This window comes from Alligator mississippiensis, chromosome 12 (assembly GCF_030867095.1).
Source record: "Alligator mississippiensis isolate rAllMis1 chromosome 12, rAllMis1, whole genome shotgun sequence".
NCBI classification, from domain to species: domain Eukaryota; kingdom Metazoa; phylum Chordata; order Crocodylia; family Alligatoridae; genus Alligator; species Alligator mississippiensis.
The window spans coordinates 63,335,808-63,349,692 of NC_081835.1; the positions used below are offsets into that span (position 1 = coordinate 63,335,808).

The window sequence follows — 13,885 nt, forward strand, 5'->3', positions numbered from 1 at the left end:
CTGCGGCTGAAAAATAAGGGCACAGGCACGTTCTTAGGGTCAGGTTGCAAAGAGGAGAGACTGCACCCCAAAGGGCTGTGCCAGAGAAGGGGCTGCCTAGACAACCCACCCCCACCGTACGGGAGCACCGGGGCATCCAGGACTTTGGGCTGGAGCAGGGACTGGTTCTTCTCCGGTGAGCGTGCAGCGCCTAGCGCGAGGGGGCCTGAGGTCATCGTTAGGGATGATGGATGAATAGGAAGTGAGTAGCAGCTCCGTGCCCATTCACTGGTGGGGGGTGGCAGGGAGGGCTGGCGGTTAAGGGTCCTTCCCTGCCCTTCGAGCCCAAAATGCACTTTTGTGTTGCTGGCCTACGGGGTGGGCAGGAGGGGAGCAGCACTCCCCTACCACCCTGCTGCCAGGGGGTGTCACTTAGCTGCTGGTCAGGCCGCTGCCGTCACCAGGCACGTTCAGGACGGCGCACAGCTGGTGCAAAAGCAGCATCAGCCCCAAGTCAGCATTTGCTAAGGAGATGTGCCAGGACTCCTCCGAGCTGGCTGCCATCTCTCTCCTGTCTCTGCTTTCTTAATGCAACTGAGCCTCTTCCCCCCAGCTCTCCTCCCAGCTGGCAGCTCCCCCGGAGCCAGGCCAATTTCCCCTGGGAGAAGACAGACAAGAAGGGCCTGAGCGTGCAAGGGCTTCAGGGCACTGCTGTGTTTCATGTGCGTGAACGCATGCACGCAGGAAGCATGGCCCAGCCGTGGGGGTACTAGCCAGGTGCTCGCAGGCTCTGGTTTGGCACTCAAACTGGAGTCCCTCAGTCACTCCCGTTCGGTGTGCAAGGGGGATCCAGCTCATACGGCCCCCAGCATGCTGCAGGTGCCGGTTAATGCCCAAGAAGTGCCACACGCCGTCTCAGACACAAACACGCAGCCCAGAAGAAGGGTCTCCAGCGGGCAGGCTGGTGCCAGTCTTTCTCTGCCCTGCAAGCTCTCAGCCAGCGCACGCCACCCCCACCTCCGCTCGCTCCCTGGAGCAGCGAGGACATATTTGGCTGTGCATGCTCGGGGCGCCTGGCCCGCATCCCAGCGCGGGACAATGCTTTCCATTGTGGGTCTCACACAGCAGCTCCTTATTTGCTCAGCAGGTTCCCTTCATTCTCACCAGCAACAAATTCTTCCCAGAGGGGGGCACACAGCTGAGCTCTGGGGCTTCCTAGGGGACCTTGCAGCTGGGGGATAAAAGCACCTCTGAATTTAAAGGCACTGAAGAAGGGAGTCATTAGCCAGCCCACTTATCTCAGCTGCATGCAGGAGAGTCGCACTCAGCCTGGCTCTCTCCCTAGACGTACACGGGCTTTGACAGCTCCGTGTCACAGGGAACCCATGCAACAGGCTAGGGGCCAGGCCAGTGCCTTGTCCACCGGATCCTAGCAGGATCCTTCTGCACCGGATCCTAGTGCAGCAGGATCCCATCCTAGCCAGGTGGTAGGACAGGAGGGGGAAGTAATGTGCCCCCTCGGCCATAGGAGCCTGGATGCGAGCTACTGCAGCGCATGGGAGGCTTGTCCAGGAGAAGCCTGCACCGATCTGGGGGACACAGGAACCTCCATCCTGTTACTCATGACGTCAGGCAGAAGGCAGGGAAGAGATGCACCTTACAGACTAATTAAATCACAGCTTGTATAAGCCTGAGCTCCCTTCCTCAGATGCTGGGAACAGACAGCAAGCTAGCAAACGTAAGGTGAAGGCAGAAAACAGGGAAGGGAGGGGACAGTGCTGGCAAACAAATAACACGCTCATAGGGACAAGGGGACACAAGAGCTACGGCAGGCAGTGGGATAAGAATGAAGCCAGAGGCAGATTTTTTTTTTTAATTGATATATTTGTGTTCCAGGCCAAATCAGCCAAATCGGTCCCAAATCACATTGACGGGGCAGAACTCAACCGTTCCAAAAACCACGTTGACGACCGCTCTAACACCACGTACGGCGCTACAACCAGCGAGCATCCTCTGTCCCAGCCTCTCACCCGGGGACTTCAGATGCTCCCAAATCTGCATCCTACATGCAGGCCCAAGCCTGGAGGTCTTGGGATTCAGATGCCCCCGCTTGATCTTAGCCCACAAGAGGCCAAGACACTTGATCTGAGCCAAAAGTGGTGCTTGCTCCAACTTAGGGGTCTTCAAACAGAGGTTAGATAATCACCTAGCTGGGGTCATATGATCCCAGCCCTCATTCCTGCCCAGGGCAGGAGGTCGGACTTGATGATCTGCTCAGGTCCCTTCTGACCCTACCTACGATGAAAGTATGGAAGGCCAAGATGCAGCAGACTGAGCGCCAGGGAATCAATGTCCCGCTTCTGTCTCTGCTACCGACCCGCCATGCAACCTCCGGCAAGTCGCTCGGTTTCTCTGCGTCTCAGTTTCCCCATCCACGAAACACAAGGGGACTCTGACCCTTGGAAAAGGCTCAGAGGCCAACGGCTGGGAAGCGCGCGGTGCTGCTCGCTGGGCTGAAACAAGCCCAAGGCCCTTGTGCTGATTCTCATGAGAACGGCTTCTCTGGCCGCACTTCCCCTTTCCCATCGCTCACTGATCTCGGGAGGCGTGGGTGTGAGCGGCGGGTGGCGAGGCGGCCTGGACCCGGCACACCGAGCCCACCCAGCTCCTCCTTGAGCCGCGACGGGGATATATTCTCGAGGCCCCTGTTCTGCAAGAGGGCAGAGCAAACGATGCACCAGTCTCCGCTGACCCTACAACCCCTCTGGGATGAGGGGCAGTCTCTCCCGGGACAGACGTGCTGCAGAAGCCTGTTTCACACACCCGGCTGCTCGGGAGAGCGGACACAGCCCTTTCTTTGCTCTGCTTTTGGAGCGCCCCCATCCCCCAGCACCGCCCCAGCTCCTTTCTGTTTGTTGCTTCAAGCTCAGCGTGTTCCACTTCCATGACAAGGTCATTGCTTTCACAAGACTTCGGCAGAGTCACCCCGCTCCCGTGGCCTCCAGCTTTGTCTCCCGGCGGCCCAGTACTCGCGGAGTATCAATTAGATCACAAAGAGCCCGGCGCGAGGGGCCAAGATCAGATCAGATAAAAGCCTTTTCCCCACGCTATGCCAGGCCCGACAAGCAGAAGCAAAAAATAACCTGCACAACGGGCTGGTGTTTTGCACCGAGCGTCTATGCGCTGAGGCTGACATGCACAACGCGCGCAAGAGGCCTGGAAGTCACATCCCTCTGCATCGCGCGGGGATGTTTCTAGCGCTGCTCTCCCACGGCCCCCAGCTGGTTTCAGCATCCACATGAATTGGCAGCTGTGAAATAACCGTAACCAGGAGCAGGGCGGAGAAGAGGAAAGGGCAGAGGGTTTGATTTACCGACACCCGACAACAGGCTTGGCCCAGAAGTCACCAGAACGGCAGGTCTCTCTCTCACCCGCTTCCCCTTGCAGAGCCAGCTGCTCCCCCACTGCTATCCATAATAAATAGCAAAGCTTTTATTATTTAATAGGCACATCAGAGGGTCCCAAAGTGCCCTGGAACCACTAAATGAGCCTGAGTGAGCCCCCGAGAGCAGAGTCATTAGTAACCTCCTCTGTGCACCAATTTCACGTAGAAGCAGGGAGATGGTCTAAGAGCCAAGGAGAGAGCCCAGGGGTCCTGGCTACGATCCCTGCACTTGCAGTACAAGGCAATCCTTCCTCGCCTCTGACATCCATACCGCTACTCTGGCGCACGCACATACGCAGGAAGCCCAAACAGAGCGCAGTTGCGCATAGCGCAATCATCATTTGCTCTACCCGCACTGGGCACTACCTTGCAGGGCAAGGTTATTCTTCCCCAGCTTTAACACACATTTATTAACTGGCCTTGTTTAAAAGAGGTTTCTATGGCTGCCTATACATAGCCACATTTACTAACACCTAGAAACCCCCACAGAGGAACGGGGCTGTGCAAAACTCATGCATCTGAACACAAGTAGCAGAGGGCAGGTGGAGAAACTGCCAGCTCTCTTCTGGTCTGGGGCTCGAGGGCATGCCTTGAACCCAGGCTGGGTTTGCCGATCTTTCACCCGCTGCTGAAATGCAGCTATGTCTGGGGTGGAGCCTGACTGCAGCTGTTTACCAGAACCGCGAGCAAAACTCCCCGTGGAGCTTTGAAAGGAAGCAACATACAATGCCGTATATCCCAATATAAGGAAGCAACATACAATGCCATATATCCCCATACAATGCCATATATAGCTGCAACTATCTTCCTATGCTCTCCTGCAAGACAGCGCTGGGGCACAGGGCTCAGAACCGGGTGAGAAGGCATGGATTTATTCTCACAGTGAAGCTTGCTTGATCTCAGATAACCGGAGACCTGCTCAGAGCCTCCTTGCCACATCTCACCCAGGCTCCAGCATCACTGACCCATGCCACAGCCACCTCCACGTCACGGGAAGAGAATGGGTATTGACCTCCCCTCCTGGGCACATCTGGGGAGCCTGGGACAAGCCTCTCTGAGCTCCAGCTGGCGTGCCAGGCCATGCTTTGCTAGAAAAGTGTCCACCGGTCATCTCAGGCCTGGCTCTCCCTCCCCAGGAGCAAGGCTCCGTCACCCGGCTCTGGAGAACACGCTGTGCTTGTGTGGAGAACAAGCCTGGCCTTGGCAGCCCGATCGATGGCACCACTGATGAATGAGGTCATTATAACCCGTAAAAGCCTTGCACAAGCAGTGCCCCCTGGTTTGTGCCACTCCCTCCTTCCCCGGGAACTGGGGACCACATGGGGCTAGGGGCAGGGCCGAGGGGTCCAGGAGCTGCCTGCCCTTCCCCAGTTCTTGTCTGCAGGAACAATTCATCACCATCTCCCCCCAACTCCCTTTGCTCTTGCCAAAAGAAAAAAAAAAAGTCTCAACCCTTCGCATGCTGACTTCATGTCTCGGGGGAGGGGGGGTCTCTGGATGCTGGGAGGTGAAAGAAGACCCCTCCTGGGCCTTGCAAAGGGCACTGAGGCAGGTCTTTGCTGGCAGCTTCCTCCAGAGGGGAAGCAATGGGTATGAGCATGGTGGGAGGGAAGGTCACATCAGCTTGGGGGGAAGCAAGTGCCAAGCAGAGACAGAGCAGCCAAGCCAGAGTCCAGATGACCCAGTCTCTGCTTGCAACCCACGCGCCTGCTTGAGGGAAGGAGCTTTTAAGGAGGAGTCAGGGACTGTGGAACGGGGCAGCAGCTAATCAACCAGCGACTGCCACAGCTGGGATGAGGGAGCAGCCCTGTGGGCCAAGGCTCTGCCTGGCACTGGGATGGCAGCCGGGCTCCACGTGGCTCCCAGCTCAGCAGCGGCAGCTCTAGATGGGCAGCTGCATTTCAGCTACTGGCTACACCTTCAAAATCAACACGCTAAGCAAACAGTCCTGCTGGCTTCCTCCTGGCTCCCTGAGCCACCCGCGCAGACGGGCGCATGGTGCCCCTCGAGCCCAGGCTGCCAACGGAGGGAAAACAAGGACGCCGGCCGGCGAGGTGCGTCCGTGCCAGTAAAGCCGCGCTGAACCAGGGCATGTTTGCAGATACTGCCGTGGCTTGGAGTCAGCGGCTCTCTGAGCAGCATCCGATTTGGGGGGAGCTGGCTGCAGCACCTGCCTCAGAGCAAGGGAGCCCAGGCCCCCAGCCAGCCATGCAGATTGTCCCAGGGGATAATATAACCAGAGCCCCCCAGACAAGCATGCCCAATCCTCAGCCAGAGGCTGTGCAGGCCCCCGCGGGACAGCGGGGAGTTCTTGCTAGCCGAGGCCATGCTGGGAGGCGAGGCAAGCCTTACCTTGCGCTTCATAGCCAGCGTAGTGATGGGCGCAGTCTCCATCCTCGTCGCCCAGCACCATGCCGAGGGCGGTCTTCAGCTGGGCCATGTTCATGCGAGCCGTCAGCTCCCCGTTCCAGTCCCCGATCTGCAGAGCAAAGGCAACAGGGTGCAATGAAAAGGCAGCGTGCCGCCAGCCAGCATCCCAATGAAAGGGGTTTCCAGCCCCACAGCAGGAGCCGAGTGAGGGGTAGGGCCTCTCCTCCCCGCGAGGCAGCTCAGCCACCTGTCATCATCACTCTTGGTCCTGTGCTGCATTCCCCTGGGCCCTGGGTTGAGCGTGGCCTGGCACACTAGGCGCTGGAAAGGAGGGGTCAGCATGCTAACCACAGCCCTGCCACTGATGCGGGGATGACTTTGGACTTGACAAGCTGACCCACTCTTTGCCATCTTGCCTACGGGCACTGCAGCTCTCTGGGACGGAGGTGGGATCTCATTTCTGCACCAAAGCAGGGACTAGCACATTGACTAGCCAGCGAGGCACTACCACCATCAAAGCAATGATCAGGGGTTCAGTCGCCCCTTAAGTCTGGCACAGGAGGCAGGCGAGTGAAGGATGATCATGCTTCTGCTTTTGCACAGCACCTAGCACAACTGAGGAAGCCATCAAGGATGGAGAGATGCTGCAGTGCCGGGGGCCAGGATTAGCATCAACAGCAGCCACATAGCGCAGCTCTCTCCCGACCCCGTGCCGGAGCGCTGGGTCAGAGCCAGCTCCGAGCAAGTGAACCCCTTGGAGGTTTCTCTTCCCAGTCGAGATGGCAGCAGCTGCTGCCAAACGTGCCGGCTCCAACAGCAAAAGGCTGCGTCACCTGTACCTGCCAACTCGCTTCTGAAGAGCCCAGGTTCCCCAGTGCGGGGACCTGCCTCCCCTCAGGCTGCAGAACAGGCTGGGGAGGAAAAGCCTGGGACTGGCAAAGGGCCCTCACAATCCCAGCCCCCTTGCTCGAAAATTGCCATAGTTACTGAGCACCAGACGGCCGCTCAACGAACAGCTGAACAGACCGTGCATCTGTGTCACAGCCGGGGCTTGCATACACAGCTCCGGCAATTAAGCAGGGCTGGGATGCGCCGGAATAATTCCAGCCTGGCTCCGCGCCCCGAGTCCGCCGTCCTCCCTGATGATGATGATATCCAGCAGCACGTCAGCCAGGAACAGGACCTGCTCCGACAACCGCGCTGAGCTGGGCGCTGCCCGACAGGCGGGGGTCCAGAGCTGCTCCTTTGGGACGTTTCACGCCTGGACCCGGACTGCCTGTTCTTTATGCAAAGGACTGATGCTATTAAAAGTCCTGGCTTCCCACAGAAATTAGACACAGATACACCAGCCAGAAACACAGTTTGGCCGAGGGACAGATTTATAGCCAGGCCAGGGGGATTTCACTGGGACTCGTGTCTCCCCTAGATGTTTCTGTGGCCTGCCCTGAGAAAGCCCTAGGTGCTGCTCTCTTTTCCCTGCGAAAGAAGAGTCCTGCCAGCAGCTATGTGACAAGTGTCACGCGTTTGTCCAAAGCTGCTGGTGTTCCCTAAATGCTCTTCAATGCAGGTGAGGTCCCCGCTGCACCAATACGGTGTCATCTTTGCATCAAGACAGATTGCTCGTGTAAAACCCTAACACATCTAGGTATGTGCGACTTCTGTGCAACTAGTCCAGCCAATACAGACCCAGAGGTCAGTTCAGGGGCTAAATCTTCTGGTGGGATTGTGTTATTTTGATGAAGACAGTGATCTTGTAAAAGCAAGTCCCCTCCTGCAGTGAAACAGCCGCCGACCAGTTTCCAGCAAAGGTTTGCCAAGTGCACGTGAACTACGCCATCCCAGCGAGCCCCGCTGCCCTTCTGCGCTCCCACCCCAAGCTCTGAGCAGTCCAGGTAAGAACCCCCTCCCTCCCCGGGTATGCAGGGGAACAGGCTACATCTCAGCATCAAATCTTTATAGAAAATAGCGGTCTCTCTTGGAAGGAGAGACCTTGGCCGTCCCATAGGAGAGGCACGACCTCCTTGTTAAATGCCTTGCAAGGGCTGGCTTTGTGGTTCGCTGAGATAGCCTCCGGGGTCTGAGCCATCTTAAAAACAACATCATCAATCCCCGTGTTATCTGTGACAAGGCGCTGAATGCCACTGAAGGCAGGGAGATCAGACAGCTTCCAGGCAGGCAACAATCCTCTGCCAATTAGTCTGGGCGGCTGCTGACACACTCTCAGAGGACCGACCAGGTTCTGGTCAGGCCCCGAGTCCTTCAGACACTCGAGTAAAGGCTGCCGACTGCCACCGGTTTCAGGGTTTCTTAGAGGACCGGGTCCCTCAGACAGAGGCGTTCTGCCAAGACACCTAGCAAAATCTGCTTGGAGCAGCTTATGTGCTGGCCTCTCCTTGGGCTGAGCTTGGCCTGCTTTCTTTGGGGTCCCAATCCCCTGCTTTATAAGAGGTAGGAGAGCCCCGCGGAGCTCACTTTGCCGATTCTGTGCACCGTGTCAGTGCCCGGACATCTCCATCAGGGCCTCATCCTGCTAGGGACTGTGCGCAGAAGTGGGAGAGACAACCGTCCTGCCCTGGAGAGCTCAGGACTCAGCAGACAGGCAAAGGCGTGGGGTGGGCAGGCTGGAGGGCTAAGAAAACAGCACATCAGGAATCAAAGGCCACTCAGACCAACAGGAAGATGCCTCCATCCAGGAGGCAGAGCCCAAGCTCCCCTGGGGAGCCGTGGCTTTGCTCCCCTCTCAAAGCGATCTCCAGTCTAGGGGGTGAGGACTGCCTGTTTTCACACACAAAGTGGAGGGCACAGCCCAGGGGACGGGACTTCTCCTGCCTTGGCCCCTGGCACGGCTGCATGGAGCCTGTCCTTTGCCAAGGGGTCGTGCTGCCTCTCATGGCAGACCCTGCGCAGACAGGCCCAGGAGAGAGGACTCAAGGCAGCTCTGCACTCACCATTGTGCTATGGGGTAGGGAGCAGGAAGGCAGGTTGATTGATCAACCAAAAACCACGCACAGGGCTGCAAAGGACACATGGCATCACCCTCAGCTCTGTGCTTCCTGCTCCCGGCCACCTCCTCCACCTGGGCACAGACCCATGACCCTGAATCCTGGCCTCGTGCCTGCGGGACTGCAGCTTCTGCTCCGACAAAACCCCTTCATCTCCCGGACGCTGCCCTCAACTTTCCAGCTAGTGGCACGAGGGGCAGAGGACAGAGGCAGGGGTCCCAGGGTGAGCAGCATGCGCCGGGCTCTCTTTGGCCATGACGGGACCAAGCTGTGTCTGAAACCAGCTGATCTCTACAGAAGATGCTATGCAGCAATGGCTCACGCTAGGAACAAATCCCTGCCCTCTGGTTCTCAACACCACTCCCGATTTAACAGTGTGGTGGGAGGGAGACGATCAGCCACCTGCCATGAGTAACCGGCTCCCGATGCCGCCCTGTAATCAGCCTGATCCACCCCAATGCGAGCAGCATTGTGAATCCCCAAAAGGCTTCCCCTCCACCCCCAGCAGCAGCCGGAGCTCCTATTGTTCCTGTCTTCCCATCCCCTCTCATCTGTAGTGCCAGCAGCTGAGCCTCCATCTGGCTCTGAGTAATCAGACCCACACTAGCAGGCTCTAAACCGAAAGCCGAGAAGTTAATTTGTCCTACAATGCACGGGGCTGACGAGCAGCTTTTCTTCTGAATGGCTGACAAGTATAATTAAGTGCATAATTGGGCTGGCATGTTAGCCTTTCCCCAAGACTTAGCCACGCTAATAGATGAGGGCAAGAGAATGCACTAAGCGCTTACAAATGGTGGTTTCCATTACAGTGCTTTAAAAGGGTAATTTCCTTGTGGGGGATATTAAAGAGGCCAGGGCTAATTTCCTTATAACAAACCGTAAAGGTCCGCTCCAAAGCACACTGGCTGTCTCTCTCTCACTGAGCTACCTGAAAAGCCTCAGGCCTTGTGTAGATTAGACAAGTTGCATGCATGTCACCCAGCCTATTATTAGTGTTGATCTGGTTTCATTAGTGCAAAGCCCAAATGGGGAGAGGCTGCAAGCAGCACAACCCTCGATGATGCTGATTTAGATTAAATCAGGACCATTACATCCCTATATGAAAGGTTTAACCCTGGTTGCGTACGTCTACATGGCGGGTTCACACCGATGTTGCTAGATATAGGAAAAAAGCAAGGGCATTGCAAGAACCTCGGCAGCCCACAAGCCAATTCAGATGCAGGGCAAAGAGGCTGAAACTCCACTGCCATCATCTGTTCAGTATGCCCAGGTCTGAAGGGGACCAGTGTTTTTAGCCGAGGAAAAAGCCTTGGCCGCGTTCTCAGGCTGGCACTGGGTCAGCAGCCGTTTCTTGTTGCTAGTTTTCTTTTTAGCCTCAAGAAGTAGCTTCTACAAGTGCAGCGCTGCACTCAAGCCATGTGAGCAAAGCCTTTCTCTGGCCTTTCCGTGTTGTTCAGAGACAGGGAAGACTTTGTTAAATTTGGCTCAGAAAAGCAAGTCAAAGCCTGGCCTGCCCATTGCCCTACTCTGCTGGACTTGTGTCCTAAACCCCGGCCATGAGTCTCAGCAGAACTGGCTTCTGAGGGGCTCCCCACGACTTTCAGACCAGAAAAGCCTGGCACCAGCCCCAAGTCGGGCACTCACTGTTCTCAGCCAAGAAAATCACCGAACCCCCCCTCCAATTGTTGGTGTTTTACTAGGAGGTTGGACCCATGTGCTTCTAGGAGGATGAGACCCATCAATGCAGAGCAGCTTAGAGAAGCCCCTCTTGTCTCTCTGTCCCAGCAATCACCACCCAGGCATCAGGCTGAGAGAGCCCCAGGGCTGAGCTCTCCAGTTACAGTGAACACGAGATAAAGATTGAGACACAGCCTGCGGGTCCCCCAGGAAAGAGAGATTTTCCAGCTTTCCTCTGCAAATCCTAAAGATAGCCTCTCAACAACACGCATGATGGATGCTTTCAATACCAATAACTGCCGGAAAAGGGCAATTCCAGCAGCGGAGCTGATTGGCATAATAAATGGCTTCCTCCCAGCCAGGAGGTCTAGCTGCCTCTGATCTGCACTGGCTCATCTCACCTCTTGGGATATTGCAAGATGTTTCTGTGCAAAGTGCAGGGCTTGCTCGTGGTTCCCCAGGGAGATGTAGGCATTTCCGAGACTCCAGCAGGCTCTTCCTTCTCCCACTCTGCAAAACAGGAAACCAGCATCCAGAGACGTTCTGTGCAAGGCTCAGCGGAAGAAAGCCACCAACGCTTTCGGGGCCTTTCTGGCCTCTAGGGTCACGCCTGACAGCAGCTCGAGGGGAAAACCCCTCTTCCCCCCTCACCAGCTTCCCAAAGAGCAAGGTTCAACTTTGCCAGAGCCTTGCTCTCATCTCAGTGCTGCATTTGGAGGGCAAGTTCTCACTCATTCTGCTCTCCAAGCTGCCCCAAAGGCTTCTGGCCAGAGATACCCGATGTTTCCTTGCCCTCCAAGCCAGCGTAAGCAGTCCTGGGAAGCAGGAGGGTGGCACGTGCAGCAGGGAGGCAGGTAGCCAGGGGCTGAACCAGGTCAGGGGGAATCCACAGGCCACTGGAGCCTGCCTAGTCTCAGTTAAACCTCCCCCTGCAAGCAGCCCCTCCGCGCCCCCTGACTGCGGGTGCAGGAATCCTGCACGGCCGGCAATCACTTTGGCTTGCCAGTCCGCCCATGCAAACTGCTCGCAGCCCTGCACACTCATTTTGGGCACGTGCCGTGGGTTTATAAGGAACCTCTAAAGCATTTGCTTCAGTGCTGCCGGTTTGCTGGTTTTAACCTGAACGGCTAGGGGTGCTCCCCACACTGTGCCCACCACCTCCTGCGGGCACAACTGGCCCCCTTCATTGCAAAGTACCAGCAAGCTGCGGGCACCAGCACCCGATGCAAGAGGATTTCTGTTCCTGCCTGGGCAGAGCTTCCATTTTAAGGTCTCTGCTCCATCTAGTGGCAAGAGTTGGAGGACCCCAGAGGCTCACACTTTGCAGGGTGGGGGGCAGTTATTAGCATTTTCACAACATAATTAGCCCCAAAGGCCTATCTAGATGCACTGCGTTGTCCTCCCAGAAGCACAAAATTGCTCCCGAAGCACAGCTGAGTTTGCTGTCCAGTCTAGGTTTCCAGGACAGATCCCAGCGCCCACCAGGGAAAGGAGTCCCTAGCACCCCATCCAGGACGGTCCTTCTATCATGTCTCTAGGGACCACACCACAGCCAGACAGACTGGAGAGATTTCAACAAGGAAGCCATCCCCAGCTCACTTTCTCTGTCCCCTTCTTCCATTCTCGCCCAAAACGCTCACGCTGCACTACCAGCAATAAGGCATTTTCACAACTACTCCAGCCAGGAAAATCTGAGTTTTCTCTTCTCTGAAACAGGACTGCAGAGGTAAGAAAAGGGATAAAAACTCACCCACAGGAGTCCAGAGCAAAGCACAGAGTCCTGATCTCCCCAGTGGCTGCTCTAACAACTAGCTGAAGAAGCCCAGGTGTCCGCAATCATGTTCAAATGCAGCCCCTGGTTTCAGATGTGCAGCTCAGGCCTGACTTCCAGAAAGGGCCCAGCACCTGCTGTGCCCCAGACATCATGTGGATCACAAATGTTCAGCCCTGATGAAGGCTGAAAGCAGCTTGGATTGGCCATCCCTGAGACCGGGTGCTTGAACTCGCTGCCCACACTGAACAAATGTGCCCAGGCCATCTGATGACACGAGAGGCCACTAAGCTCTACCCTCCTCTTGGCTGGCTATTTCCTCATCTGTCCTGGGAGTCTCACTTCTTCTAGCCAAGTCTCCCTGGCTTCCCTTGCATCTTCTGCCATGCGCTAAGCTGCACCTCCAGCTGCCTGCATCTATCTGAAGTTGAAAGTGGGTCATTTGGGCAAACCTCCAGACTAGCTCAGTTAACGAGATGCAGGAAACTGGAAGCCTGGCATGCAAATATTCAGGCGGATGGATAAAGCTTCCTGCCGGGCAGGGGCAAAACATATAACAGAGGTAGAGGTGATTATGCAGGGAAGAGGATGCCTGGCCCCAGCTGTGCCAGGTGACATTCCCACGCAGCACTTCTCATCACATCAGCAGGGACCTTCCGGCAGCATCTCAGAGCTCCTGCTGCGTGGGGCTGTTCAGTCCAGCCCCTCTCAGCGGGAGGCTATTTCTGTTCCCCTGCAGGTGCCCAAGATGAGGGCACGGGGATCAGCAGCAGCCACGGCAAAGACAGAGCAATGACTGCAATGAACCTCCTTGCAACAGAGGCTCACACTTTTTTTCGTGGGCGAGAGGCTACATCCACCATGTTCACAAAGTACCAGCCCAAGCCCCGTACCTGTCGCCCAGCTCCTGTGCAATCAGCAGGTGCTTTAGATGGTACTCGATGGCTCTCTCGTACTCCTGGAGCAGCGTGTAGGTGTTTCCAAGGCTGTAGCAAGCCTGAGCTTCTACCGCCTGGTCTTTCAATTGCCTGGACAGCTGGAGGGTTTTCCTGCATGAAGACACAGCAGGTTCGTGGTGGGCATCTGCAAGCTGGCAGAAAAGGCTAGAAGGGCCTACTTTATGCCAAAAAATGCCCCCCGTAAAAGTTGGCTGATGTCTTTTTCTCCTCCTCTGTGCCCCTTGGAGAAAGGGCCCTGTGACTCAGGGGCCCTGGCAGATGTTACAGTTAGGGTACAATTAACCTGTTAATCATTCCATAAATAGTAAACCTGCCACACATCCAGGAAATCTAAATATATTATATTTAATTAGTATTAAAATGATATAAAGAAGAAACCAGCTACAAAAACACTCCACAAATTACGTGGAACATTTCTGTGGCTGGTTTCCATCGCACCCTAAATCTGTTCAAGTGGCTTTTGGGTTTTAAACCTGCTCCTGAAGGAAGACTATTCCCCTCCCAGAGCGGGCGGCACTGCTTTATAATTGAAGAGGCACTCCTGGCACTGCAGTCTGGCTTTGGGGGGACTCCGCTGAGGTGCAAAGCACGATAGTTTAGTCTCTGATCCAGTCAGTCCTCACTCTCTGTATCAAGACAGTCCCCAGCAAGTGCTAGTTCCTGGGAAGTGGAAATCAACTGT

At 56.1% G+C, this 13,885-nt stretch overlaps 1 protein-coding gene across 4 annotated transcripts in view; it reads right to left on the reverse strand.

The window, feature by feature from the left end:
- Nucleotides 1-13,885, reverse strand: part of GPSM1 (G protein signaling modulator 1) — a 99,941-nt gene that overhangs the window by 47,054 nt on the left and 39,002 nt on the right. For all 4 annotated transcript variants that reach the window (XM_019475661.2, XM_019475663.2, XM_019475660.2 and 1 more), the window contains 3 exons: nucleotides 13,138-13,293; nucleotides 10,875-10,983; nucleotides 5,777-5,903 (listed from right to left, as the gene is read on the reverse strand). In XM_019475661.2, coding sequence (XP_019331206.2) covers nucleotides 5,777-5,903; nucleotides 10,875-10,983; nucleotides 13,138-13,293 — 392 coding nt within the window. The remainder of the gene's footprint in view (nucleotides 1-5,776; nucleotides 5,904-10,874; nucleotides 10,984-13,137; nucleotides 13,294-13,885) is intronic.